Here is a 27,304-nt window from a genome sequence, read left to right as displayed (position 1 = left end):
GTAATGTTTCATTCTGCACTAGTTGTTGTTATGTTTCATTCTGCACTAGCTGTTGTTGTAATGTTTCATTCTGCACTAGTTGTTGTTGTAATGTTTCATTCTGCACTAGTTGTCATGATTCATTCTGCACTAGTTGTTGTTGTAATGTTTCATTCTGCACTAGTTGTTGTTGTAATGTTTCATTCTGCACTAGTTGTTGTAATGTTTCATTCTGCACTAGTTGTTGTAATGTTTCATTCTGCACTAGTTGTTGTTGTAATGTTTCATTGTGCACTAGCTGTTGTTGTAATGTTTCATTCTGCACTAGTTATTGTTGTAATGTTTCATTCTGCACTAGTTGTTGTCATGTTTCATTCTGCACTAGTTGTTGTAATGTTTTATTCTGCACTAGTTGTTGTCATGTTTCATTCTGCACTAGTTGTTGTCATGTTTCATTCTGCACTAGTTGTTGTCATGTTTCATTCTGCACTAGTTGTTGTCATGTTTCATTCTGCACTAGTTGTTGTCATGTTTCATTCTGCACTAGTTGTTGTCATGTTTCATCCTGCACTAGTTGTTGTTGTTGTAATGTTTCATTCTGCACTAGTTGTTATGTTTCATTCTGCACTAGTTGTCATGTTTCATTCTGCAGTAGTTGTTGTAATGTTTCATTCTGCACTAGTTGTTGTTATGTTTCATTCTGCACTAGCTGTTGTTGTAATGTTTCATTCTGCACTAGTTGTTGTTGTAATGTTTCATTCTGCACTAGTTGTCATGTTTCATTCTGCACTAGTTGTTGTTGTAATGTTTCATTCTGCACTAGTTGTTGTTGTAATGTTTCATTCTGCACTAGTTGTTGTAATGTTTCATTCTGCACTAGTTGTTGTAATGTTTCATTCTGCACTAGTTGTTGTTGTAATGTTTCATTGTGCACTAGCTGTTGTTGTAATGTTTCATTCTGCACTAGTTATTGTTGTAATGTTTCATTCTGCACTAGTTGTTGTCATGTTTCATTCTGCACTAGTTGTTGTAATGTTTTATTCTGCACTAGTTGTTGTCATGTTTCATTCTGCACTAGTTGTTGTCATGTTTCATTCTGCACTAGTTGTTGTCATGTTTCATTCTGCACTAGTTGTTGTCATGTTTCATTCTGCACTAGTTGTTGTCATGTTTCATTCTGCACTAGTTGTTGTCATGTTTCATTCTGCACTAGTTGTTGTCATGTTTCATTCTGCACTAGTTGTAGGACATGTGCACTGTGTGCAGTGTCTGCTACATCCTAAAGGTAGAAGAGGTCAAGGTCAGTGGCGTGTCCTTCTGAGGTCTGATACCTGATCATGTTGTGTTGTGTTGTGTTGTGTCACACCTGATCATGTTGTGTTGTGTTGTGTCACACCTGATCATGTTGTGTTGTGTTGTGTTGTGTCACACCTGATCATGTTGTGTTGTGTTGTGTTGTGTCACACCTGATCATGTTGTGTTGTGTTGTGTCACACCTGATCATGTTGTGTTGTGTCACACCTGATCATGTTGGGTTGTGTTGTGTTGTGTCACACCTGATCATGTTGTGTTGTGTCACACCTGATCATGTTGTGTTGTGTCACACCTGATCATGTTGGGTTGTGTTGTGTTGTGTCACATCTGATCATGTTGTGTTGTGTTGTGTCACATCTGATCATGTTGTGTTGTGTCACACCTGATCATGTTGTGCTGTGTTGTGTCACACCTGATCATGTTGTGTTGTGTTGTGTCACACCTGATCATGTTGTGTTGTGTTGTGTCACAGCTGATCGTGCTGTGTTGTGTCACAGCTGATCATGTTGTGTTGTGTCACAGCTGATCATGTTGTGTTGTGTCACAGCTGATCATGTTGTGTTGTGTCACAGCTGATCATGTTGTGTTGTGTCACAGCTGATCATGTTGGGTTGTGTTGTGTTGTGTCACACCTGATCATGTTGTGTTGTGTTGTGTCACACCTGATCGTGTTGTGTTGTGTCACACCTGATCATGTTGGGTTGTGTTGTGTTGTGTCACACCTGATCATGTTGTGTTGTGTCACACCTGATCATGTTGTGTTGTGTCACACCTGATCATGTTGGGTTGTGTTGTGTTGTGTCACATCTGATCATGATGTGTTGTGTCACACCTGATCATGTTGTGCTGTGTTGTGTCACACCTGATCATGTTGTGTTGTGTTGTGTCACACCTGATCATGTTGTGTTGTGTTGTGTCACAGCTGATCGTGCTGTGTTGTGTCACAGCTGATCATGTTGTGTTGTGTCACAGCTGATCATGTTGTGTTGTCACAGCTGATCATGTTGTGTTGTGTGACAGCTGATCATGTTGTGTTGTGTCACAGCTGATCGTGCTGTGTTGTGTCACAGCTGATCATGTTGTGTTGTGTCACAGCTGATCATGTTGTGTTGTCACAGCTGATCATGTTGTGTTGTGTGACAGCTGATCATGTTGTGTTGTGTGACAGCTGATCATGTTGTGTTGTGTGACAGGGAACTACCTGATCATGCCGTCAGGGAACCTGCAGATCGCCAACGCCACACAGGACGACGAGGGGCCATACAAATGTGCCGCCTACAACCCCGTCACCCAGGAGGTGAAGACCTCCACCTCCACCGACCGCCTGCGCATACGCCGTAAGTCCAGCTGACATCTTCTCTGTCACCTGCAAGTCATTGTCTGGGGCGGACATGACACATGACACACAACACATGACACACGACTCATGACACATGACACACAACACATGACACACGACTCATGACACATGACACACAACACATGACACACGACTCATGACACATGACACACGACACACGACCCATGACACACAGCACACGACTCACGACTCATGACTCATGACACACAACACACGACACACAGCACACGACACACGACCCACGACTCATGACTCATGACTCATGACTCATGACTCATGACACAAGACACACAACACACAACACACAGCACACGACCCACGACCCACGACTCATGACACAAGACACACAACACACAGCACACAACCCATGACTCATGACTCATGACTCATGACACAAGACACACAACACACAGCACACAACCCATGACTCATGACTCATGACTCATGACTCATGACTCACGACTCACGACTCACGACACTCGCCACTCTTCTTCCGGCAGGCTCCACCCCGGAGGCGGCGCGCATCATCTACCCGCCGGCCTCGCGCTCCATGATGGTGACCAAGGGCCAGCGCTTGGTGCTGGAGTGCGTGGCCAGTGGCATCCCGCCGCCACACGTCAGCTGGGCCAAGGACAGCCTGGACTTGCGTTTCCATAACAACACCCGCTTCCTGCTTAGCAACCTGCTCATCGACGCCGTGGCTGAGGGCGACTCAGGGACGTACGCCTGCCGCGCCGCCAACGGCATCGCTTCCTCCGCCTCGCCCGCCACCGTGCTTTACGACGTGCAGGTGTTTGGTAAGGAGGGAGATATTGCATTTATCATGTAGTGTCATCCAACACTGACGTAAACAAAGGAATGAAAGTGAAAGTAAACTGTTGGATACATGCTAGTGGTGTACAGCACTAGCGTAAACAAAGGAATGAAAGTGAAAGTAAACTGTTGGATACATGCTAGTGGTGTACAGCACTAACGTAAACAAAGGAATGAAAGTGAAAGTAAACTGTTGGATACATGCTAGTGGTGTAGAGCACTAACGTAAACAAAGGAATGAAAGTGAAAGTAAACTGTTGGATACATGCTAGTGGTGTACAGCATTAACGTAAACAAAGGAATGAAAGTGAAAGTAAACTGTTGGATACATGCTAGTGGTGTACAGCACTAACGTAAACAAAGGAATGGAAATGAAAGTAAACTGTTGGATACATGCTAGTGGTGTACAGCACTAACGTAAACAAAGGAATGAAAGTGAAAGTAAACTGTTGGATACATGCTAGTGGTGTACAGCACAAACGTAAACAAAGGAATGAAAGTGAAAGTAAACTGTTGGATACATGCTAGTGGTGTACAGCACTGACGTAAATAAAAGAATGAAAGTGAAAGCAAACTGTTGGATACATGCTAGTGGTGTACAGCACTAACGTAAACAAAGGAATGAAAGTGAAAGTAAACTGTTGGATACATGCTAGTGGTGTACAGCACTAACGTAAACAAAGGAATGAAAGTGAAAGTAAACTGTTGGATACATGCTAGTGGTGTACAGCACTAACGTAAACAAAGGAATGAAAGTGAAAGTAAACTGTTGGATACATGCTAGTGGTGTACAGCACTAACGTAAACAAAGGAATGAAAGTGAAAGTAAACTGTTGGATACATGCTAGTGGTGTACAGCACTAACGTAAACAAAGGAATGAAAGTGAAAGTAAACTGTTGGATACATGCTAGTGGTGTACAGCACTAACGTAAACAAAGGAATGAAAGTGAAAGTAAACTGTTGGATACATGCTAGTGGTGTACAGCACTAACGTAAACAAAGGAATGAAAGTGAAAGTAAACTGTTGGATACATGCTAGTGGTGTACAGCACTAACGTAAACAAAGGAATGAAAGTGAAAGTAAACTGTTGGATACATGCTAGTGGTGTACAGCACTAACGTAAACAAAGGAATGAAAGTGAAAGTAAACTGTTGGATACATGCTAGTGGTGTACAGCACCAACGTAAACAAAGGAATGAAAGTGAAAGTAAACTGTTGGATACATGCTAGTGGTGTACAGCACTAACGTAAACAAAGGAATGAAAGTGAAAGTAAACTGTTGGATACATGCTAGTGGTGTACAGCACAAACGTAAACAAAGGAATGAAAGTGAAAGTAAACTGTTGGATACATGCTAGTGGTGTAGAGCACTAACGTAAACAAAGGAATGAAAGTGAAAGTAAACTGTTGGATACATGCTAGTGGTGTACAGCACTAGCGTAAACAAAGGAATGAAAGTGAAAGTAAACTGTTGGATACATGCTAGTGGTGTACAGCACTAACGTAAACAAAGGAATGAAAGTGAAAGTAAACTGTTGGATACATGCTAGTGGTGTACAGCACTAGCGTAAACAAAGGAATGAAAGTGAAAGTAAACTGTTGTCTAGTTCCCTGTCTGAAAGGTGAAGGTGTGGCTAATTTCTGGTCCAATGGTCTTGCAGAGCCGCCTCAGGTGTGGGTGGAGCTTCAGCAGCAGGAAGTGACACCTGGCGACACGCTGCGCTTCACCTGCCAAACTCGCGGCAAGCCGGCGCCCTCGGTGACCTGGCTGCACAACGCCCAGCCGCTCTCGCCCTCACCTCGCCACCGCCTGACCTCCCGCACGCTGCGGGTGTCCAGCGTGGGGCCCCAGGACCGGGGCCTCTACCAGTGCATGGTGCACAACGGCCTGGGCAGCGCTCAGGCAGCCGCTCGCCTGCTCGTGTCCGGCGGTGAGTGGGGGGGGGGAGGGGAGGGGTGGAGGAGAGAGACCAGTGATGTCATTGACCTTTGACCTCGCAGGCGGGCCGTCCCGGGGGAAGCTGTATCGGCCCCTCGGTCCGGACAAGGTGCTGAGAGAGCAGCCGCCCGGGGCCACGGGGGCCACGGGGGCCATCTTGCCTCCGGACTGCTCCTCGCTGCCGGCGCCCGTCCTGCCCGCCGAGGCGCCCGTCATCCTCAGCCAGCCTCGCACGGGGAAGGCCGACCACTACGAGCTCACCTGGAGGCCCCGACACGAGCGAGGGGCCCCTGTGCTGGAGTACATGGTCAAGTACAGAAAGGTACCTAAAGCGTTACCTTGGCAACTGGCAAGTAGTGCCCATAGCCACCAAGAAAACATGCTCATAGAAAAGTGCTAACTAGCTAGTTAGAGCAGACTTGAGTCAGCTAACATGTAGAAATATTAGACTCAAATGTGCTTGCATTAGCTGATGGTCGTGCAGGATAGAAGAGCAATAAGGTGCAGACATAAATGTACAGGTAAATATATTGCAGCTTTATGGATGTATGTTATATTGTCTTTAAATGCCAGCCACTTCATCCATGTGTGGGGAATATTGAGGGGATTATTAGCATGCCTTCAAGAGGCTCACGGCCTGAGGGAAGAAACTGGAACTTCTGCTACCGAGGCTGCGGAACCTCTTTCTAGAGTCCAGCAGTGAAAACAGTCCTTGGTGGGGTTGGGAGGAGTCTGCACTTTTTCTGGGCCTTGGTCAGGCAGCGGCTTTTTTACATCTCCTGGATAGGAGGAAGAGGAGTCCTGATGGTCTTTTCCACCGTCCTCACCACTCTCTGCAGAGACTTCCAGTCTGAGGCGTGCAGGCTCCAGTCCAGACAGAGATGCAGGTGGTCTCTATAGTGGCTCTGTAGAATGTGCTGAGAATGGGGGGAGGGAGCTATGCTCTTTTTATCCCACGCAAAAAGTGCATGCGCTGCTGAGCTCTTTTCACAAGAGCTCCGGTGTGTAGGGACCAGGTCATATTGTCACTTATCTGCACCCCCAGGAACTTGGTGCTGCTGCTTAACATCTCCACCGCTGTGCCCTTGGTGAAAGGTGGAGCGTGGCTGGACTGTTGCTTCCTGAAGTCCACCAAGATCTCCTTGGTCTTGGGGACGTTGAGGACCAGGTAGCTGGTTCTGCACCAGTCAACCAGATGATTCACCTCCTCCCTGTAGTCCATGTCATTGTTGTCACGGATGAGGCCCACTACTGTTGTGTACTTCACAATGTGGTCAGTAGTGGACCTGGTGCAGCAGTCATGTTGTGTACTTCACAATGTGGTCAGTAGTGGACCTGGTGCAGCAGTCATGTTGTGTACTTCACAATGTGGTCAGTAGTGGACCTGGTGCAGCAGTCATGTTGTGTACTTCACAATGTGGTCAGTAGTGGACCTGGTGCAGCAGTCATGTTGTGTACTTCACAATGTGGTCAGTAGTGGACCTGGTGCAGCAGTCATGTTGTGTACTTCACAATGTGGTCAGTAGTGGACCTGGTGCAGCAGTCATGTTGTGTACTTCACAATGTGGTCAGTAGTGGACCTGGTGCAGCAGTCATGTTGTGTACTTCACAATGTGGTCAGTAGTGGACCTGGTGCAGCAGTCATGTTGTGTACTTCACAATGTGGTCAGTAGTGGACCTGGTGCAGCAGTCATGTTGTGTACTTCACAATGTGGTCAGTAGTGGACCTGGTGCAGCAGTCATGAGTCATCAAGGTGAACAGCGGGGGACTCAGGACGCAGCCCTGGGGGGAGCCGGTGCTCAGGGAGGTGTTGTCGCCCAGTCTCACAGACGGGGTTCTGTCTGTGAGGATGTCAAGCAGCCAGTTGCATAGGGGGGTACTGAATCCAAGGGGGATATCAGGTTGGCTAGCAGAGTGGACGTGGTGCAGCATCTCGGGTGGTGTACATAACCAAGTGCTATGTTAACATGTCAGGTTGGCTAGCAGAGTGGACGTGGTGCAGCATCTCGGGTGGTGTACATAACCAAGTGCTATGTTAACATGTCAGGTTGGCGAGCCGCTAGCAGAGTGGACGTGGTGCAGCATCTCGGGTGGTGTACATAACCAAGTGCTATGTTAACATGTCAGGTTGGCGAGCCGCTAGCAGAGTGGACGTGGTGCAGCATCTCGGGTGGTGTACACAAGGTGACGCTGACCAAGCTGCAGCCTGACAGTCTGTACGAGGTGGAGATGGCGGCCAAGAACTGTGGAGGTGTGGGTCAAGCCGCCATGATGACCTTTAGGACCGGCAGAGGTAGACTGCACTTGACCTTTGACCTTGACGCCAAGTACTGACTCTGGCTTTCATCTGCAGGACGCAGAGGACAAGGAGGACACGCCCACCTGCCCAAAACCCCTGCTGTGCCCTCGCCCCGCCTCTCACGTACGCCTGATACTTTCACTTTCACTTTCACTCACGACTACAGCTTGGTCCTGACCTCTCAGGACTGCAGGATGTTGGGAATGTTCACCCGATATACCTACTTGTACACACACACCCGATATACCTACTTGTACGCACACACCCGATATACCTACTTGTACACACACACACACACCCGATATACCTACTTGTACACACACACACACACACACACCCGATATACCTACTTGTACACACACACACGATATACCTACTTGTACACACACACACACCCGATATACCTACTTGTACACACACACACACACACACACACCCGATATACCTACTTGTACACACACACACACCCGATATACCTACTTGTACACACACACACACACACACCCGATATACCTACTTGTACACACACACCCGATATACCTACTTGTACACACACACCCGATATACCTACTTGTACACACACACCCGATATACCTACTTGTACACACACACACACACCCGATATACCTACTTGTACACACACACATGATATAACTACTTGAACACACACACCCGATATACCTACTTGTACACACACCCCCGATATACCTACTTGTACACACACACCCGATATACCTACTTGTACACACACACCCGATATACCTACTTGTACACACACACCCGATATACCTACTTGTACACACACCCGATATACCTACTTGTACACACACACACCCGATATACCTACTTTTACACACACACCCGATATACCTACTTGTACACACACACACCCGATATACCTACTTGTACACACACACACCCGATATACCTACTTGTACACACACACCCTATATACCTACTTGTACACACACCCGATATACCTACTTGTACACACACACACCCGATATACCTACTTTTACACACACACCCGATATACCTACTTGTACACACACACACCCGATATACCTACTTGTACACACACACACCCGATATACCTACTTTTACACACACACCTGATATACCTACTTGTACACACACACACCCGATATACCTACTTGTACACACACACACCCGATATACCTACTTGTACACACACACACCCGATATACCTACTTGCACACACACACACCCGATATACCTACTTGTACACACACACACCCGATATACCTACTTGTACACACACACACCCGATATACCTACTTGTACACACACACCCGATATACCTACTTGTACGCACACACCCGATATACCTACTTGTACACACACACACCCGATATACCTACTTGTACACACACACACCCGATATACCTACTTGTACACACACACCCGATATACCTACTTGTACACACACACCCGATATACCTACTTGTACACACACATCCGATATACCTACTTGTACACACACACACACACACACGATATACCTACTTGTACACACACCCGATATACCTACTTGTACACACACACCCGATATACCTACTTGTACACACACCCCCGATATACCTACTTGTACACACACACACACCCGATATACCTACTTGTACACACACACACACCCGATATACCTACTTGTACACACACACACACCCGATATACCTACTTGTACACACACACACACCCGATATACCTACTTGTACCCACACACACACATGATATACCTACTTGTACACACACACATGATATACCTACTTGTACTAACCCTAATTATTTATATATAATGGATATATCAATAAATGTGTGTATGTATATGTAATTATATATAATGTGTGTATATATAAGTAAATATATATACATGTTTATATATAAGTATATACACATGCATATATATATATATATAGTGACTTAGACTTCCTTTTTATTGTCATTCAAATTTGAACTTTACAGTACAAATAAGAACAACATTTTGTTGCATTAGTAACAAAATTGTGCAGGGCAAAAAAAGCAATAATGTGCAGATATAAATATATACATATATATATATATATGTGTATATATATATATAATTATATATGTATATATATATAATTATATATGTATATATATACATGTGTATACATATATACATTTATATGTATACACATGTGTATATATATATATATATACATATATATACATACATGTATGTATATTACATACATGTGTGTATATATATATATACATGTGTATATATATATTTATATATGTGTGTGTATATATGTATATATACATGCATATATGTATACACATACATGTACATATGTATGTATGTATAAACATGTATATATGTGTGTATTGATTTGTATGTATATATACTGTACATGTGTATATATATATACATGTGTATATATGTATGTTTATATGTGTATATATGTACGTATATATGTACATGTATATATCTATAAATATATATGTATATATCTATGTGTAAACATGTATATATATATATGTGTGTATATAAATGTAATGTGTATATGTATTTCTATATAATGTATACATGGATATATGTATATATAATGTATACGTGTATATTTGTGTATGTATATGTGCATATTTATGTGTATGTATGTATATATGTGTATGTATGTACTGTATATGTGTATTTGTGTGAATGCATATGTGTATATGTGTATGTATGTATTTATGGGTATATATATGTGTATATATATATATCTTATCTTATATTATGTATGTATATGTGTATGTATATTTGTGTATATATAGATATGTATGTATGTATATGTATATATATATGTATGTTTATATGTATGTATGTATGTGTGTGTGTATATATGTATGTATATGTGTGTCTATAAATGTGTATGTATGTATATGTGTATGTATATGTGTATATATATATATATGTATGTATATGTGTATGTATATGTGTATATATATATATATATGTGTATATGTATGTATAAATGTATGTCTATGTCTGTATATATGTGTATGTATGTATATGTATATATATGTGTATAATTATGTATGTGTGCATATATATGTATGTATATGTCTGTATATATATGTGTATGTATGTGTATATGTATGCATATGTGTAATTATATATGTATGTATGTGTGTGTATATACATATATATATATATATATATATATATATGTGTGTGTGTGTATATATATATATGTGTATATATATATATATATGTATATATATGTATGTATGTATGTATATTTGTGTCCTTGTCAGCGTAAAAGAGGGTGCAGATGAGTGTCTACCTCCTGGCAAGGCCAAAACCTGTATATAGTACAGACTACAAATAATACGTGTATATAGTACAGATTAGAAATAATACTTGTATATAGTACGGATTATACGTGTATATAGTACGGATTATACGTGTATTTAGTACAGTTTATACGTGTATATAGTACAGATTATGCGTGTAAATAGTACAGACTAAAAATGTTAGGTGTATATAGTACAGGTTAAATATGTATATAGTACAGATTATGTGTATGTAGTATAGATTATACGTGTATATAGTGCAGATTATACGTGTATATAGTAAGGATTATTTGTGTTTATAGTACATATTAAAAACAATATTTTGATTTTTATTTAATTTCCCATCACTTTGCTTTCTTTGACCTTTGACCTGGTCGTCCTAACAGCACCCGAGGCACCGGACAAGCCCACGGTCTCCACGGCAACAGAGACCTCGGCCTACGTGACCTGGATCCCCCGCGGCAACCGTGGCTTCCCCATCCAGTCCTTCCGTGTGGAGTCCAAGAAGGTGCGGCAGGCGGGCGAGGACTGGAAGACGGCGGTGGACAACATCCCACCTTCACGCCTCTCGGTGGAGATCACACACCTGGAGAAAGGTCGGCAATCTTCTTGCACCGCCTAAAGGCTTAGGGCTCACCCTCTCTGACCCTAACCCTGCCTGCAGGAACCTCCTACAAGTTCTTCTCTGACCCTAACCCTGCCTGCAGGAACCTCCTACAAGTTCTTCTCTGACCCTAACCCTGCCTGCAAGTTCTTCTCTGACCCTAACCCTGCCTACAAGTTCTTCTCTGACCCTAACCCTGCCTGCAGGAACCTCCTACAAGTTCTTCTCTGACCCTAACCCTGCCTGCAGGAACCTCCTACAAGTTCTTCTCTGACCCTAACCCTGCCTGCAGGAACCTCCTACAAGTTCTTCTCTGACCCTAACCCTGCCTGCAGGAACCTCCTACAAGTCCTTCTCTGACCCTAACCCTGCCTGCAGGAACCTCCTACAAGTTCTTCTCTGACCCTAACCCTGCCTGCAGGAACCTCCTACAAGTTCTTCTCTGACCCTAACCCTGCCTGCAGGAACCTCCTACAAGTTCTTCTCTGACCCTAACCCTGCCTGCAGGAACCTCCTACAAGTTCTTCTCTGACCTTAACCCTGCCTGCAGGAACCTCCTACAAGTTCTTCTCTGACCCTAACCCTGCCTGCAGGAACCTCCTACAAGTTCTTCTCTGACCCTAACCCTGCCTGCAGGAACCTCCTACAAGTTCTTCTCTGACCTTAACCCTGCCTGCAGGAACCTCCTACAAGTTCTTCTCTGACCCTAACCCTGCCTGCAGGAACCTCCTACAAGTTCTTCTCTGACCCTAACCCTGCCTGCAGGAACCTCCTACAAGTTCTTCTCTGACCCTAACCCTGCCTGCAGGAACCTCCTACAAGTTCTTCTCTGACCCTAACCCTGCCTGCAGGAACCTCCTACAAGTTCTTCTCTGACCCTAACCCTGCCTGCAGGAACCTCCTACAAGTTCTTCTCTGACCCTAACCCTGCCTGCAGGAACCTCCTACAAGTTCTTCTCTGACCCTAACCCTGCCTGCAGGAACCTCCTACAAGTTCTTCTCTGACCCTAACCCTGCCTGCAGGAACCTCCTACAAGTTCTTCTCTGACCCTAACCCTGCCTGCAGGAACCTCCTACAAGTCCTTCTCTGACCCTAACCCTGCCTGCAGGAACCTCCTACAAGTTCTTCTCTGACCCTAACCCTGCCTGCAGGAACCTCCTACAAGTTCTTCTCTGACCCTAACCCTGCCTGCAGGAACCTCCTACAAGTTCTTCTCTGACCCTAACCCTGCCTGCAGGAACCTCCTACAAGTTCTTCTCTGACCCTAACCCTGCCTGCAGGAACCTCCTACAAGTTCTTCTCTGACCTTAACCCTGCCTGCAGGAACCTCCTACAAGTTCTTCTCTGACCCTAACCCTGCCTGCAGGAACCTCCTACAAGTTCTTCTCTGACCCTAACCCTGCCTGCAGGAACCTCCTACAAGTTCTTCTCTGACCTTAACCCTGCCTGCAGGAACCTCCTACAAGTTCTTCTCTGACCCTAACCCTGCCTGCAGGAACCTCCTACAAGTTCTTCTCTGACCCTAACCCTGCCTGCAGGAACCTCCTACAAGTTCTTCTCTGACCTTAACCTTGCCTGCAGGAACCTCCTACAAGTTCTTCTCTGACCCTAACCCTGCCTGCAGGAACCTCCTACAAGTTCTTCTCTGACCTTAACCTTGCCTGCAGGAACCTCCTACAAGTTCTTCTCTGACCCTAACCCTAACCCTAACCTCCTACAAGTTCTTCTCTGACCCTAACCCTAACCCTAACCTCCTACAAGTTCTTCTCTGACCCTAACCCTGTCTGCAGGAACCTCCTACAAGTTCCGAGTGCTGGCCGTCAACGTGATCGGATCCAGCCCGCCTAGCGCTGCCTCCAAGGCCTACACCGTGGTGGGCGGCAGGACCCACCAGCGCCCCGTGGCCGCCCCTTACATCACCTACACCGAAGCCATCAACGATACCGCCGTCATCCTCAAGTGGACGGTGAGATGTGACCAATACCACAGTCGCATGCTAACATGTGACCATACCACAGTCGCATGCTAACATGTGACCATACCACAGTCGCATGCTAACATGTGACCATACCACAGTCGCATGCTAACATGTGACCATACCACAGTCGCATGCTAACATGTGACCATACCACAGTCGTATGCTAACATGTGACCATACCACAGTCGCATGCTAACATGTGACCATACCACAGTCGCATGCTAACATGTGACCATACCACAGTCGCATGCTAACATGTGACCATACCACAGTCGCATGCTAACATGTGACCATACCACAGTCGCATGCTGCTAACATGTGACCATACCACAGTCGCATGCTAACATGTGACCATACCACAGTCGCATGCTAACATGTGACCAATACCACAGTCGCATGCTAACATGTGACCATACCACAGTCGCATGCTAACATGTGACCATACCACAGTCGCATGCTAACATGTGACCATACCACAGTCGCATGCTAACATGTGACCATACCACAGTCGCATGCTAACATGTGACCATACCACAGTCGCATGCTAACATGTGACCATACCACAGTCGCATGCTAACATGTGACCATACCACAGTCGCATGCTAACATGTGACCATACCACAGTCGCATGCTGCTAACATGTGACCATACCACAGTCGCATGCTAACATGTGACCATACCACAGTCGCATGCTAACATGTGACCATACCACAGTCGTATGCTAACATGTGACCATACCACAGTCGCATGCTAACATGTGACCATACCACAGTCGCATGCTAACATGTGACCATACCACAGTCGCATGCTAACATGTGACCATACCACAGTCGCATGCTAACATGTGACCATACCACAGTCGTATGCCATACCACAGTCGCATGCTAACATGTGACCACAGTCATGCTAACATGTGACCATACACAGGCATGCTAACATGTGACCATAGGACCAACAGTCGCATGCTAACATGTGACCATACCACAGTCGCATGCTAACATGTGACCATACCACAGTCGCATGCTAACATGTGACCATACCACAGTCGCATGCTAACATGTGACCATACCACAGTCGCATGCTAACATGTGACCATACCACAGTCGCATGCTAACATGTGACCATACCACAGTCGCATGCTAACATGTGACCATACCACAGTCGCATGCTAACATGTGACCATACCACAGTCGCATGCTAACATGTGACCATACCACAGTCGCATGCTAACATGTGACCATACCACAGTCGCATGCTAACATGTGACCATACCACAGTCGCATGCTAACATGTGACCATACCACAGTCGCATGCTAACATGTGACCATACCACAGTCGCATGCTAACATGTGACCATACCACAGTCGCATGCTAACATGTGACCATACCACAGTCGCATGCTAACATGTGACCATACCACAGTCGCATGCTAACATGTGACCATACCACAGTCGCATGCTAACATGTGACCATACCACAGTCGCATGCTAACATGTGACCATACCACAGTCGCATGCTAACATGTGACCATACCACAGTCGCATGCTAACATGTGACCATACCACAGTCGCATGCTAACATGTGACCATACCACAGTCGCATGCTAACATGTGACCATACCACAGTCGCATGCTAACATGTGACCATACCACAGTCGCATGCTAACATGTGACCATACCACAGTCCGCATGCTAACATGTGACCATACCACAGTCGCATGCTAACATGTGACCATACCACAGTCGCATGCTAACATGTGACCATACCACAGTCGCATGCTAACATGTGACCATACCACAGTCGCATGCTAACATGTGACCATACCACAGGCAAGTCAAGTCGATGCTAACATGTGACCATACCACAGTCGCATGCTAACATGTGACCATACCACAGTCATACGCAGTAGATGCTAACATGTGACCGATACTACAGTCATACTCAGTAGATGCTAACATGTGACCATACTACAGTCATGCTCAAGTGATGCTAACAGTGACGATACTAACAGTGCATACTCAAGTAGATGCTAACATGTGACGATACTACAGTCATACTCAAGTAGATGCTAACGTGACGATACTACAGTCATACTCAAGTAGATGCTAACGTGACGATACTACAGTCATACTCAAGTAGATGCTAACATGTGACGATACTACAGTCATACTCAAGTAGATGCTAACATGTGACGATACTACAGTCATACTCAAGTAGATGCTAACGTGACGATACTACAGTCATACTCAAGTAGATGCTAACGTGACGATACTACAGTCATACTCAAGTAGATGCTAACATGTGACGATACTACAGTCATACTCAAGTAGATGCTAACGTGACGATACTACAGTCATACTCAAGTAGATGCTAACGTGACGATACTACAGTCATACTCAAGTAGATGCTAACGTGACGATACTACAGTCATACTCAAGTAGATGCTAACGTGACGATACTACAGTCATACTCAAGTAGATGCTAACGTGACGATACTACAGTCATACTCAAGTAGATGCTAACATGTGACGATACTACAGTCATACTCAAGTAGATGCTAACTGTGACGATACTACAGTCATACTCAAGTAGATGCTAACGTGACGATACTACAGTCATACTCAAGTAGATGCTAACGTGACGATACTACAGTCATACTCAAGTAGATGCTAACATGTGACGATACTACAGTCATACTCAAGTAGATGCTAACGTGACGATACTACAGTCATACTCAAGTAGATGCTAACGTGACGATACTACAGTCATACTCAAGTAGATGCTAACGTGACGATACTACAGTCATACTCAAGTAGATGCTAACGTGACGATACTACAGTCATACTCAAGTAGATGCTAACATGTGACGATACTACAGTCATACTCAAGTAGATGCTAACAGGTGACGATACTACAGTCATACTCAAGTAGATGCTAACGTGACGATACTACAGTCATACTCAAGTAGATGCTAACGTGACGATACTACAGTCATACTCAAGTAGATGCTAACGTGACGATACTACAGTCATACTCAAGTAGATGCTAACATGTGACGATACTACAGTCATACTCAAGTAGATGCTAACATGTGACGATACTACAGTCATACTCAAGTAGATGCTAACATGTGACGATACTACAGTCATACTCAAGTAGATGCTAACATGTGACGATACTACAGTCATACTCAAGTAGATGCTAACGTGACGATACTACAGTCATACTCAAGTAGATGCTAACATGTGACGATACTACAGTCATACTCAAGTAGATGCTAACATGTGACGATACTACAGTCATACTCAAGTAGATGCTAACGTGACGATACTACAGTCATACTCAAGTAGATGCTAACATGTGACGATACTACAGTCATACCCAAGTAGATGCTAACATGTGACGATACTACAATCATACTCAAGTAGATGCTAACATGTGACGATACTACAGTCATACTCAAGTAGATGCTAACATGTGACGATACTACAGTCATACTCAAGTAGATGCTAACATGTGACGATACTACAATCATACTCAAGTAGATGCTAACATGTGACGATACTACAAGTCATACTCAAGTAGATGCTAACGTGACGATACTACAGTCATACTCAAGTAGATGCTAACATGTGACGATACTACAGTCATACTCAAGTAGATGCTAACGTGACGATACTACAGTCATACTCAAGTAGATGCTAACGTGACGATACTACAGTCATACTCAAGTAGATGCTAACGTGACGATACTACAGTCATACTCAAGTAGATGCTAACGTGACGATACTACAGTCATACTCAAGTAGATGCTAACATGTGACGATACTACAGTCATACTCAAGTAGATGCTAACAGGTGACGATACTACAGTCATACTCAAGTAGATGCTAACGTGACGATACTACAGTCATACTCAAGTAGATGCTAACGTGACGATACTACAGTCATACTCAAGTAGATGCTAACGTGACGATACTACAGTCATACTCAAGTAGATGCTAACATGTGACGATACTACAGTCATACTCAAGTAGATGCTAACATGTGACGATACTACAGTCATACTCAAGTAGATGCTAACATGTGACGATACTACAGTCATACTCAAGTAGATGCTAACATGTGACGATACTACAGTCATACTCAAGTAGATGCTAACGTGACGATACTACAGTCATACTCAAGTAGATGCTAACATGTGACGATACTACAGTCATACTCAAGTAGATGCTAACATGTGACGATACTACAGTCATACTCAAGTAGATGCTAACGTGACGATACTACAGTCATACTCAAGTAGATGCTAACATGTGACGATACTACAGTCATACCCAAGTAGATGCTAACATGTGACGATACTACAATCATACTCAAGTAGATGCTAACATGTGACGATACTACAGTCATACTCAAGTAGATGCTAACATGTGACGATACTACAGTCATACTCAAGTAGATGCTAACATGTGACGATACTACAATCATACTCAAGTAGATGCTAACATGTGACGATACTACAATCATACTCAAGTAGATGCTAACGTGACGATACTACAGTCATACTCAAGTAGATGCTAACATGTCATCCTCACGTGGGATAGTGCCACCCGGTGGTCTTCCTGGAGGGAGGAGTATGGTAAGGTCCCTGCAGTAGACAGGGGTGGACAACACCTGGTCTAAGGTCAGGTGTGCCCTGCAGTAGACAGGGGTGGACAACACCTGGTCTAAGGTCAGGTGTGCCCTGCAGTAGACAGGGGTGGACAACACCTGGTCTAAGGTCAGGTGTGCCCTGCAGTAGACAGGGTGGACAACACCTGGTCTAAGGTCAGGTGTGCCCTGCAGTAGACAGGGGTGGACAACACCTGGTCTAAGGTCAGGTGTGCCCTGCAGTAGACAGGGGTGGACAACACCTGTTCTAACGTCAGGTGTGCCCTGCAGTAGACAAGTCCTGGTCTAAGGTCAGGTGTGCCCTGCAGTAGACAGGGGTGGACAACACCTGGTCTAAGGTCAGGTGTGCCCTGCAGTAGACAGGGGTGGACAACACCTGTTCTAACGTCAGGTGTGCCCTGCAGTAGACAAGTCCTGGTCTAAGGTCAGGTGTGCCCTGCAGTAGACAGGGGTGGACAACACCTGGTCTAAGGTCAGGTGTGCCCTGCAGTAGACAGGGGTGGACAACACCTGTTCTAACGTCAGGTGTGCCCTGCAGTAGACAAGTCCTGGTCTAAGGTCAGGTGTGCCCTGCAGTAGACAGGGGTGGACAACACCTGGTCTAAGGTCAGGTGTGCCCTGCAGTAGACAATACCTGGTCTAAGGTCAGGTGTGCCCTGCAGTAGACAAGTCCTGGTCTAAGGTCAGGTGTGCCCTGCAGTAGACAACACCTGGTCTAAGGTCAGGTGTGCCCTGCAGTAGACAACACCTGGTCTAAGGTCAGGTGTGCCCTGCAGTAGACAACACCTGGTCTAAGGTCAGGTGTGCCCTGCAGTAGACAAGTCCTGGTCTAAGGTCAGGTGTGCCCTGCAGTAGACAAGTCCTGGTCTAAGGTCAGGTGTGCCCTGCAGTAGACAATACCTGTTCTAACGTCAGGTGTGCCCTGCAGTAGACAACACCTGGTCTAAGGTCAGGTGTGCCCTGCAGTAGACAATACCTGGTCTAAGGTCAGGTGTGCCCTGCAGTAGACAAGTCCTGGTCTAAGGTCAGGTGTGCCCTGCAGTAGACAAGTCCTGGTCTAAGGTCAGGTGTACCCTGCAGTAGACAAGTCCTGGTCTAAGGTCAGGTGTGCCCTGCAGTAGACAATACCTGTTCTAACGTCAGGTGTGCCCTGCAGTACACGGCGGTCAACAACACGCCCATATATGGCTTCTACATCTACTACCGGCCCAGCGACAGCGACAACGACAGCGACTACCAGAAGGGCGGTGGTGGAGGGCGAGCACTACTGGCACGCCATCAGCGACCTGCAGCCCGAGACGGCGTACGACATCAAGATGCAGAGTTTCAATGAGAAGGGCGAGAGCGACTTTGGCAACGTGGTCATCCTGGAGACCAAAGGTCAGCGGCCCTCTCAAAGATGGCGTCCTGTCTGATTGCCATGGCCTCCTAACGCCGTTGTCGTCCTCCTCAGCACGACCGCATCACCAGCGCCCCGCCCCCTCGGAAGGACCCGACCAGGAGGCGGGTCGCTCCGGCGGCTCGGTGCCTCGGCCGGGCGACCTGCCATACCTCATTGTGGGCGTGGTCCTGGGCGCCTTCGTCTTCATGGTGGTGGCCTTCATCCCCTTCTGCCTGTGGAGATCTTGGGCCAAGCAGAGTGAGACTTGGGAGTCTTCCTCAGACTTTCACCTTGCCTTCAGACCTTCACCTTGCCTTCAGACCTTCACCTTCCCTTCAGTCTTTCACCTTCCCTTCAGACCTTCCTCTTCCCTTCAGTCTTTCACCTTCCCTTCAGACCTTCACCTTCCCTTCAGACTTTCACCTTTCCTTCAGACCTTGACCTTTCCTTCAGACCTTGACCTTCACCTTCAGACCTCTTTTTGCCTTCCAGAGCAAACGTCGGCCTTGTGCTTCCCCGCCATGGCCGCCCCCACATCCTCCTGCCACTACACGGTGGTTCCTCTGCAGGGTGTGGCCTTGGTGGGACACGCCCCCGTGGACGCCCACCTGACCCTGGTGGGACACGCCCCCGTGGACGCCCACCTGACCCTGGTGGGACACGCCCCCGTGGACGCCCACCTGACTCTGGTGGGACACGCCCCCGTGGACGCCCACCTGACTCTGGTGGGACACGCCCCCGAGGACGCCCACCTGACCCTCCCGCAAAACCAAGAAGACGTACACCGGCAGGTGAGAAGCACTTATTGATTACATTTAGTCTTCATATTGATTACATTCAGTCTTCATATTGATTACATTCAGTCTTCATATTGATTACATTTAGTCTTCATATTGATTACATTCAGTCTTCATATTGATTACATTCAGTCTTCATATTGATTACATTCAGTCTTCATATTGATTACATTCAGTCTTCATATTGATTACATTCAGTCTTCATATTGATTACATTCAGTCTTCATATTGATTACATTCAGTCTTCATATTGATTACATTCAGTCTTCATATTGATTACATTTAGTCTTCATATTGATTACATTCAGTCTTCATATTGATTACATTTAGTCTTCATATTGATTACATTTAGTCTTCATATTGATTACATTCAGTCTTCATATTGATTACATTCAGTCTTCATATTGATTACATTCAGTCTTCATATTGATTACATTTAGTCTTCTTATTGATTACATTTAGTCTTCATATTGATTACATTCAGTCTTCATATTGATTACATTTAGTCTTCATATTGATTACATTTAGTCTTCATATTGATTACATTCAGTCTTCATATTGATTACATTTAGTCTTCATATTGATTACATTCAGTCTTCATATTGATTACATTTAGTCTTCATATTGATTACATTTAGTCTTCATATTGATTACATTCAGTCTTCATATTGATTACATTCAGTCTTCATATTGATTACATTCAGTCTTCATATTGATTACATTCAGTCTTCATATTGATTACATTCAGTCTTCATATTGATTACATTCAGTCTTCATATTGATTACATTCAGTCTTCATATTGATTACATTCAGTCTTCATATTGATTACATTTAGTCTTCATATTGATTACATTCAGTCTTCATATTGATTACATTCAGTCTTCATATTGATTACATTTAGTCTTCATATTGATTACATTTAGTCTTCATATTGATTACATTCAGTCTTCATATTGATTACATTCAGTCTTCATATTGATTACATTCAGTCTTCATATTGATTACATTCAGTCTTCATATTGATTACATTCAGTCTTCATATTGATTACATTCAGTCTTCATATTGATTACATTCAGTCTTCATATTGATTACATTCAGTCTTCATATTGATTACATTCAGTCTTCATATTGATTACATTCAGTCTTCATATTGATTACATTCAGTCTTCATATTGATTACATTCAGTCTTCATATTGATTACATTCAGTCTTCATATTGATTACATTTAGTCTTCATATTGATTACATTCAGTCTTCATATTGATTACATTTAGTCTTCATATTGATTACATTTAGTCTTCATATTGATTACATTCAGTCTTCATATTGATTACATTCAGTCTTCATATTGATTACATTCAGTCTTCATATTGATTACATTTAGTCTTCTTATTGATTACATTTAGTCTTCATATTGATTACATTCAGTCTTCATATTGATTACATTTAGTCTTCATATTGATTACATTTAGTCTTCATATTGATTACATTCAGTCTTCATATTGATTACATTTAGTCTTCATATTGATTACATTCAGTCTTCATATTGATTACATTTAGTCTTCATATTGATTACATTTAGTCTTCATATTGATTACATTCAGTCTTCATATTGATTACATTCAGTCTTCATATTGATTACATTCAGTCTTCATATTGATTACATTCAGTCTTCATATTGATTACATTCAGTCTTCATATTGATTACATTCAGTCTTCATATTGATTACATTCAGTCTTCATATTGATTACATTCAGTCTTCATATTGATTACATTTAGTCTTCATATTGATTACATTCAGTCTTCATATTGATTACATTCAGTCTTCATATTGATTACATTCAGTCTTCATATTGATTACATTTAGTCTTCATATTGATTACATTCAGTCTTCATATTGATTACATTTAGTCTTCATATTGATTACATTCAGTCTTCATATTGATTACATTCAGTCTTCATATTGATTACATTTAGTCTTCATATTGATTACATTCAGTCTTCATATTGATTACATTCAGTCTTCATATTGATTACATTTAGTCTTCATATTGATTACATTCAGTCTTCATATTGATTACATTCAGTCTTCATATTGATTACATTCAGTCTTCATATTGATTACATTTAGTCTTCATATTGATTACATTCAGTCTTCATATTGATTACATTCAGTCTTCATATTGATTACATTTAGTCTTCATATTGATTACATTTAGTCTTCATATTGATTACATTCAGTCTTCATATTGATTACATTCAGTCTTCATATTGATTACATTCAGTCTTCATATTGATTACATTCAGTCTTCATATTGATTACATTCAGTCTTCATATTGATTACATTCAGTCTTCATATTGATTACATTCAGTCTTCATATTGATTACATTCAGTCTTCATATTGATTACATTCAGTCTTCATATTGATTACATTCAGTCTTCATATTGATTACATTTAGTCTTCATATTGATTAAATTTAGTCTTCATATTGATTACATTTAGTCTTCATATTGATTACATTTAGTCTTCATATTGATTACATTTAGTCTTCATATTGATTACATTTATAAGCTCATTGTCGATGATTGTATAATTATTATTGATGATAGTTAGGTTAATATTGATTATGATTATTATTTATGATTGTAAGGATTATCATTGATTGTATGATTATTACTGATGATTGGCATACTTATCATTGATGATTGTTATGACTATTATTGATAATTATGATTATTATTGATGATTGTTATGATTATTATTGATGATGGTTACGGTTAATATTGATTATGATTATTATTGATGATTAAGGTTATCATTTATGATTTTTAGGATGCTCATTGATGATTGTTAATTGAATATTATTGATTGGTATGATCATTATTGACGATTGGTCTGCTATATTATTATCGACGATTGGTATGATTATTATTGACGATTGTATGATTATCATTGATAACTTTTATATTTATTATTGATGATTGATACGATTATTATTGATGATTGATACAATTATTGTTGGTGATTGGTATGATTATTATTGATGATTGTTAGGATTATTATTGACAATTGTATGATTATTATTGATTTTTATGATTCATATTTATGATTATTATTGATAATTGAGACGATCATTATTGATGATTGATATTATTGTTGATGATGTCATGATTATTATTGATGATAGGGTTAATATTGATTCTAATTATTATTGATGATTTTAGGATGATCATTGGTGATTGTATGATTATTGATGATTCATATAGATGGTTATGATTATTATTGATCATTGGTATGATTATTATTGACGATTGATATTATTATTGGTGATTGTTAAAATTATTATTGTTATGATTATTATTGATGATAGTTAAGGTTAATATTGATTATATTTATTATTGATGATTTTTAGGATTATCATTGATTGTATAATTATTATTGATGATTGGTATGATTATTATTGATGATAGTTAAGGTTAATATTGATTATATTTATTATTGATGATTCTTAGGATTATCATTGAGGATTTTTAGGATTATGCTTGATGATTGTATAATTATTATTGATTGGTATGATTATTATTGACGATTAGTCTGGCTATTATTACTGACGATTGTATGATTATTATTGATACTTTTTATGATTATTTTGGATGATTATGACTATTATTGATGATAGTTAGGGTTAATATTGATTATGATTATCCTTGATGATTGCTTGGCGTGGTATTGATGATTGTTACGATCATTATTGAATATTATGAATATTTTTGATTGTTATTATTATCGATGCTTGTTGGATTATTGATTTTTTTAAATGATTATTACTGACAATTATGATTATGATCGATATTTGTAATGCTGATTATTATTGATTGTTAGGATTATTATTGATGATTATAATCATCGACTATTGTTATGATTATTATTGATAATTATTATTGCTAATTATGATTATTATTAATGATTGTTATTGATGACTGGTATGATTATTAATGATGATTGTTAGGATTATTATTGATGATTGGTAGGGTTATTATTGTTATTATTATTGATGACTTTTATGATTATTATTGACAATTAATATTGATGATTGGTATGGTTATCAATGATTGTTAGGATTATTATCAATGATTGTTAGGGTTATTATTGATAATTATGATTATTATTGATTATGATTATAATTGATAATTAGGATTATTATTGATGATTGTTATGATTATCATTGATGCTTTTGGTTAATATTGATTATGGTTATTATTGATGATTGTTAGGATTATCATTGATGATTGTTATGATTATTATATATGATTGTGTGGATTTTTACTGATGATTGCTATGATCATTATGGTTACTTATGATTATTATTAATGATTGTTTTGATTATTATTGATGATTGACATGATGATTAGTGTTTTTTTAATGGCACTGGTGTGTGTGCTGCAGGAGGACCTGGAAGCTTCTATGGAGTGTGACACCTTGTTACCACGGCGACTGTCCAACGGGCACGCTCCTCTGTGCCACTACGCCAACGAGTACGTTACTTGTCTCATCCATGGTCCATCATTCTGTCAATGGTGCATCAGTAATTTATCAATAGTGTGTTTAAAATAATCTATCAATGTATCAAATGTATCAATAATCAATGGTCCATCGATAATCTATCGATTGTGTGTCAATAATCTATGGCGCATTATGTATCAATAGTCAATGGCGCATCAATGTATTAATAATCTATGTCGCATCAATAATGTATCGATCAATGGCGCATCAATAATGTATCCATAGTCAATGGCGCATCAATAATGTATCAATGGCGCATCGATAATGTCTCAATAATCAATGGCGCATCGATAATGTATCCATAGTCGATGGTGCATCAATAATCTATCGATTGTGTATCAATAATCTATGGCGCATCAATAATGTATCAATGGTGCATAGATAATGTATCAATAATTAATGGTGCATCAATAATGTATAAATGGCACATCAATAATGTATCAATGGTGCATCAATAATGTATCAATAATCAATGGTGCAGTAATAATGTATCAATAATCAATGGTGCAGTAATAATGTATCAACAACCAATGGCACATCAATAATGTATCAAAGGCAGATCAGTAATCAATGGTGCATCAATAATGTAAATACTCACCTAATCAATGGCGCATCAATAATGTATCAATAATCAATGATCGGAATGACTCCTCTGCTGCTTTCAGTGACGCTGAGCCTCCTGATTGGTCCGTGCTGGATCCGTGTCCTCAGTGGGCGGAGCCTCAGCAGTGGCCAGGTGAGGAGCAGGACAATATGTGACAAAGCAGGACACTTCATTAGGTACACCTCCTCTCTGCTCCTCCATGCAGAAGTCACGTCTTCTCCCAGCGCTTCTCTACAAGACCAAGCAGCGCCCGGTGGCCAAGAAGTCGGCGCCACATGAGAGAGCAACACAGCAATATTTATTTTTCTATGGCAGATATTTATCTATTTATACCTTTGTACATATCATCCTGTATATAAGATGGACTCTTTTTCTACAGCAGCATAAACTTTGTCTGGAAATAACATAAATGCTTCTTTCTGTCATCTATTTGCTGCGCACCAGCTGTGTCACCTCCTATTCTTTGCCAGACAAATGGAGGACATCATAAATAGCACTCTTGCCAAATCCTAAATAGCGACCAGAATACTCTTGCATGTAAATTAAATCCTAAATAATGACGGGAGCACTCTTGCATGTAAATTAAATCCTAAATAATGACGGGAGCACTCTTGCATGTAAATTAAATCCTAAATAATGACGGGAGCACTCTTGCATGTAAATGACATCCTAAATAACGGCGGGAGCACTCTTGCATGTAAATGACATCCTAAATAATGGCGGGAGCACTCTTGCATGCAAATTATATCCTAAATAGCGACGGGAGCACTCTTGCATGTAAATGATATCCTAAATAACGGCGGGAACACTCTTGCAGGCAAATTATATCCTAAATAATGGCGGGGGCACTCTTGCATGTAAATTAAATCCTAAATAATGGCGGGAGCACTCTTGCATGTAAATGATATCCTAAATAATGGCAGGAGCACTCTTGCATGTAAATGATATCCTAAATAACGGCGGGAGCACTCTTGCATGTAAATTAAATCCTAAATAATGGCAGGAGCACTCTTGCATGTAAATGATATCCTAAATAACGGCGGGAGCACTCTTGCATGTAAATTAAATCCTAAATAACGACGGGAGCACTCTTGCATGCAAATTATATCCTAAATAACGACGGGAGCACTCTTGCATGCAAATTATATCCTAAATAATGGCGGGAGCACTCTTGCATGTAAATTAAATCCTAAATAACGACGGGAGCACTCTTGCATGCAAATTATATCCTAAATAACGACGGGAGCACTCTTGCATGTAAATGACATCCTAAATAACGACGGGAGCACTCTTACATGTAAATGACATCCTAAATAACGACGGGAGCACTCTTGCATGTAAATGACATCCTAAATAACGGCGGGAGCACTCTTGCATGCAAATTATATCCTAAATAACGACGGGAGCACTCTTGCATGTAAATGATATCCTAAATAATGGCGGGAGCACTCTTGCATGTAAATGATATCCTAAATAACGGCGGGAGCACTCTTGCATGTAAATGTTATCCTAAATAACGGCGGGAGCACTCTTGCATGTAAATGATATCCTAAATAATGGCGGGAGCACTCTTGCATGTAAATTAAATCCTAAATAACGACGGGAGCACTCTTGCATGCAAATTATATCCTAAATAACGGCGGGAGCACTCTTGCATGTAAATTATAT

General features: G+C 41.8%; 1 protein-coding gene across 1 annotated transcript in view; it reads left to right on the top strand.

Annotated features, from left to right (window-relative positions):
* The window catches only part of boc (BOC cell adhesion associated, oncogene regulated), an 82,952-nt gene extending 56,891 nt beyond the window's left edge, over window positions 1-26,061 (top strand). The window contains 15 exon segments of the mRNA XM_061921161.1: window positions 2,487-2,630; window positions 3,154-3,450; window positions 5,130-5,399; window positions 5,470-5,729; window positions 7,536-7,701; window positions 7,762-7,830; window positions 11,415-11,624; window positions 13,424-13,599; window positions 19,442-19,531; window positions 19,533-19,665; window positions 19,739-19,924; window positions 20,159-20,457; window positions 24,916-25,004; window positions 25,698-25,768; window positions 25,842-26,061. Of these exon segments, the coding sequence (XP_061777145.1) occupies window positions 2,487-2,630; window positions 3,154-3,450; window positions 5,130-5,399; window positions 5,470-5,729; window positions 7,536-7,701; window positions 7,762-7,830; window positions 11,415-11,624; window positions 13,424-13,599; window positions 19,442-19,531; window positions 19,533-19,665; window positions 19,739-19,924; window positions 20,159-20,457; window positions 24,916-25,004; window positions 25,698-25,768; window positions 25,842-25,915 (2,534 nt within the window). The 3' untranslated portion in view covers window positions 25,916-26,061.
* Window positions 26,062-27,304: the final 1,243 nt, after the last annotated feature.

The sequence above is a fragment of the Nerophis ophidion genome, linkage group LG15, assembly GCF_033978795.1.
Source record: "Nerophis ophidion isolate RoL-2023_Sa linkage group LG15, RoL_Noph_v1.0, whole genome shotgun sequence".
Lineage (NCBI taxonomy): Eukaryota > Metazoa > Chordata > Actinopteri > Syngnathiformes > Syngnathidae > Nerophis > Nerophis ophidion.
The sequence above is the reverse complement of the archived record's forward strand: the minus strand, read 5'-3'. Positions and strand labels throughout refer to the sequence as shown.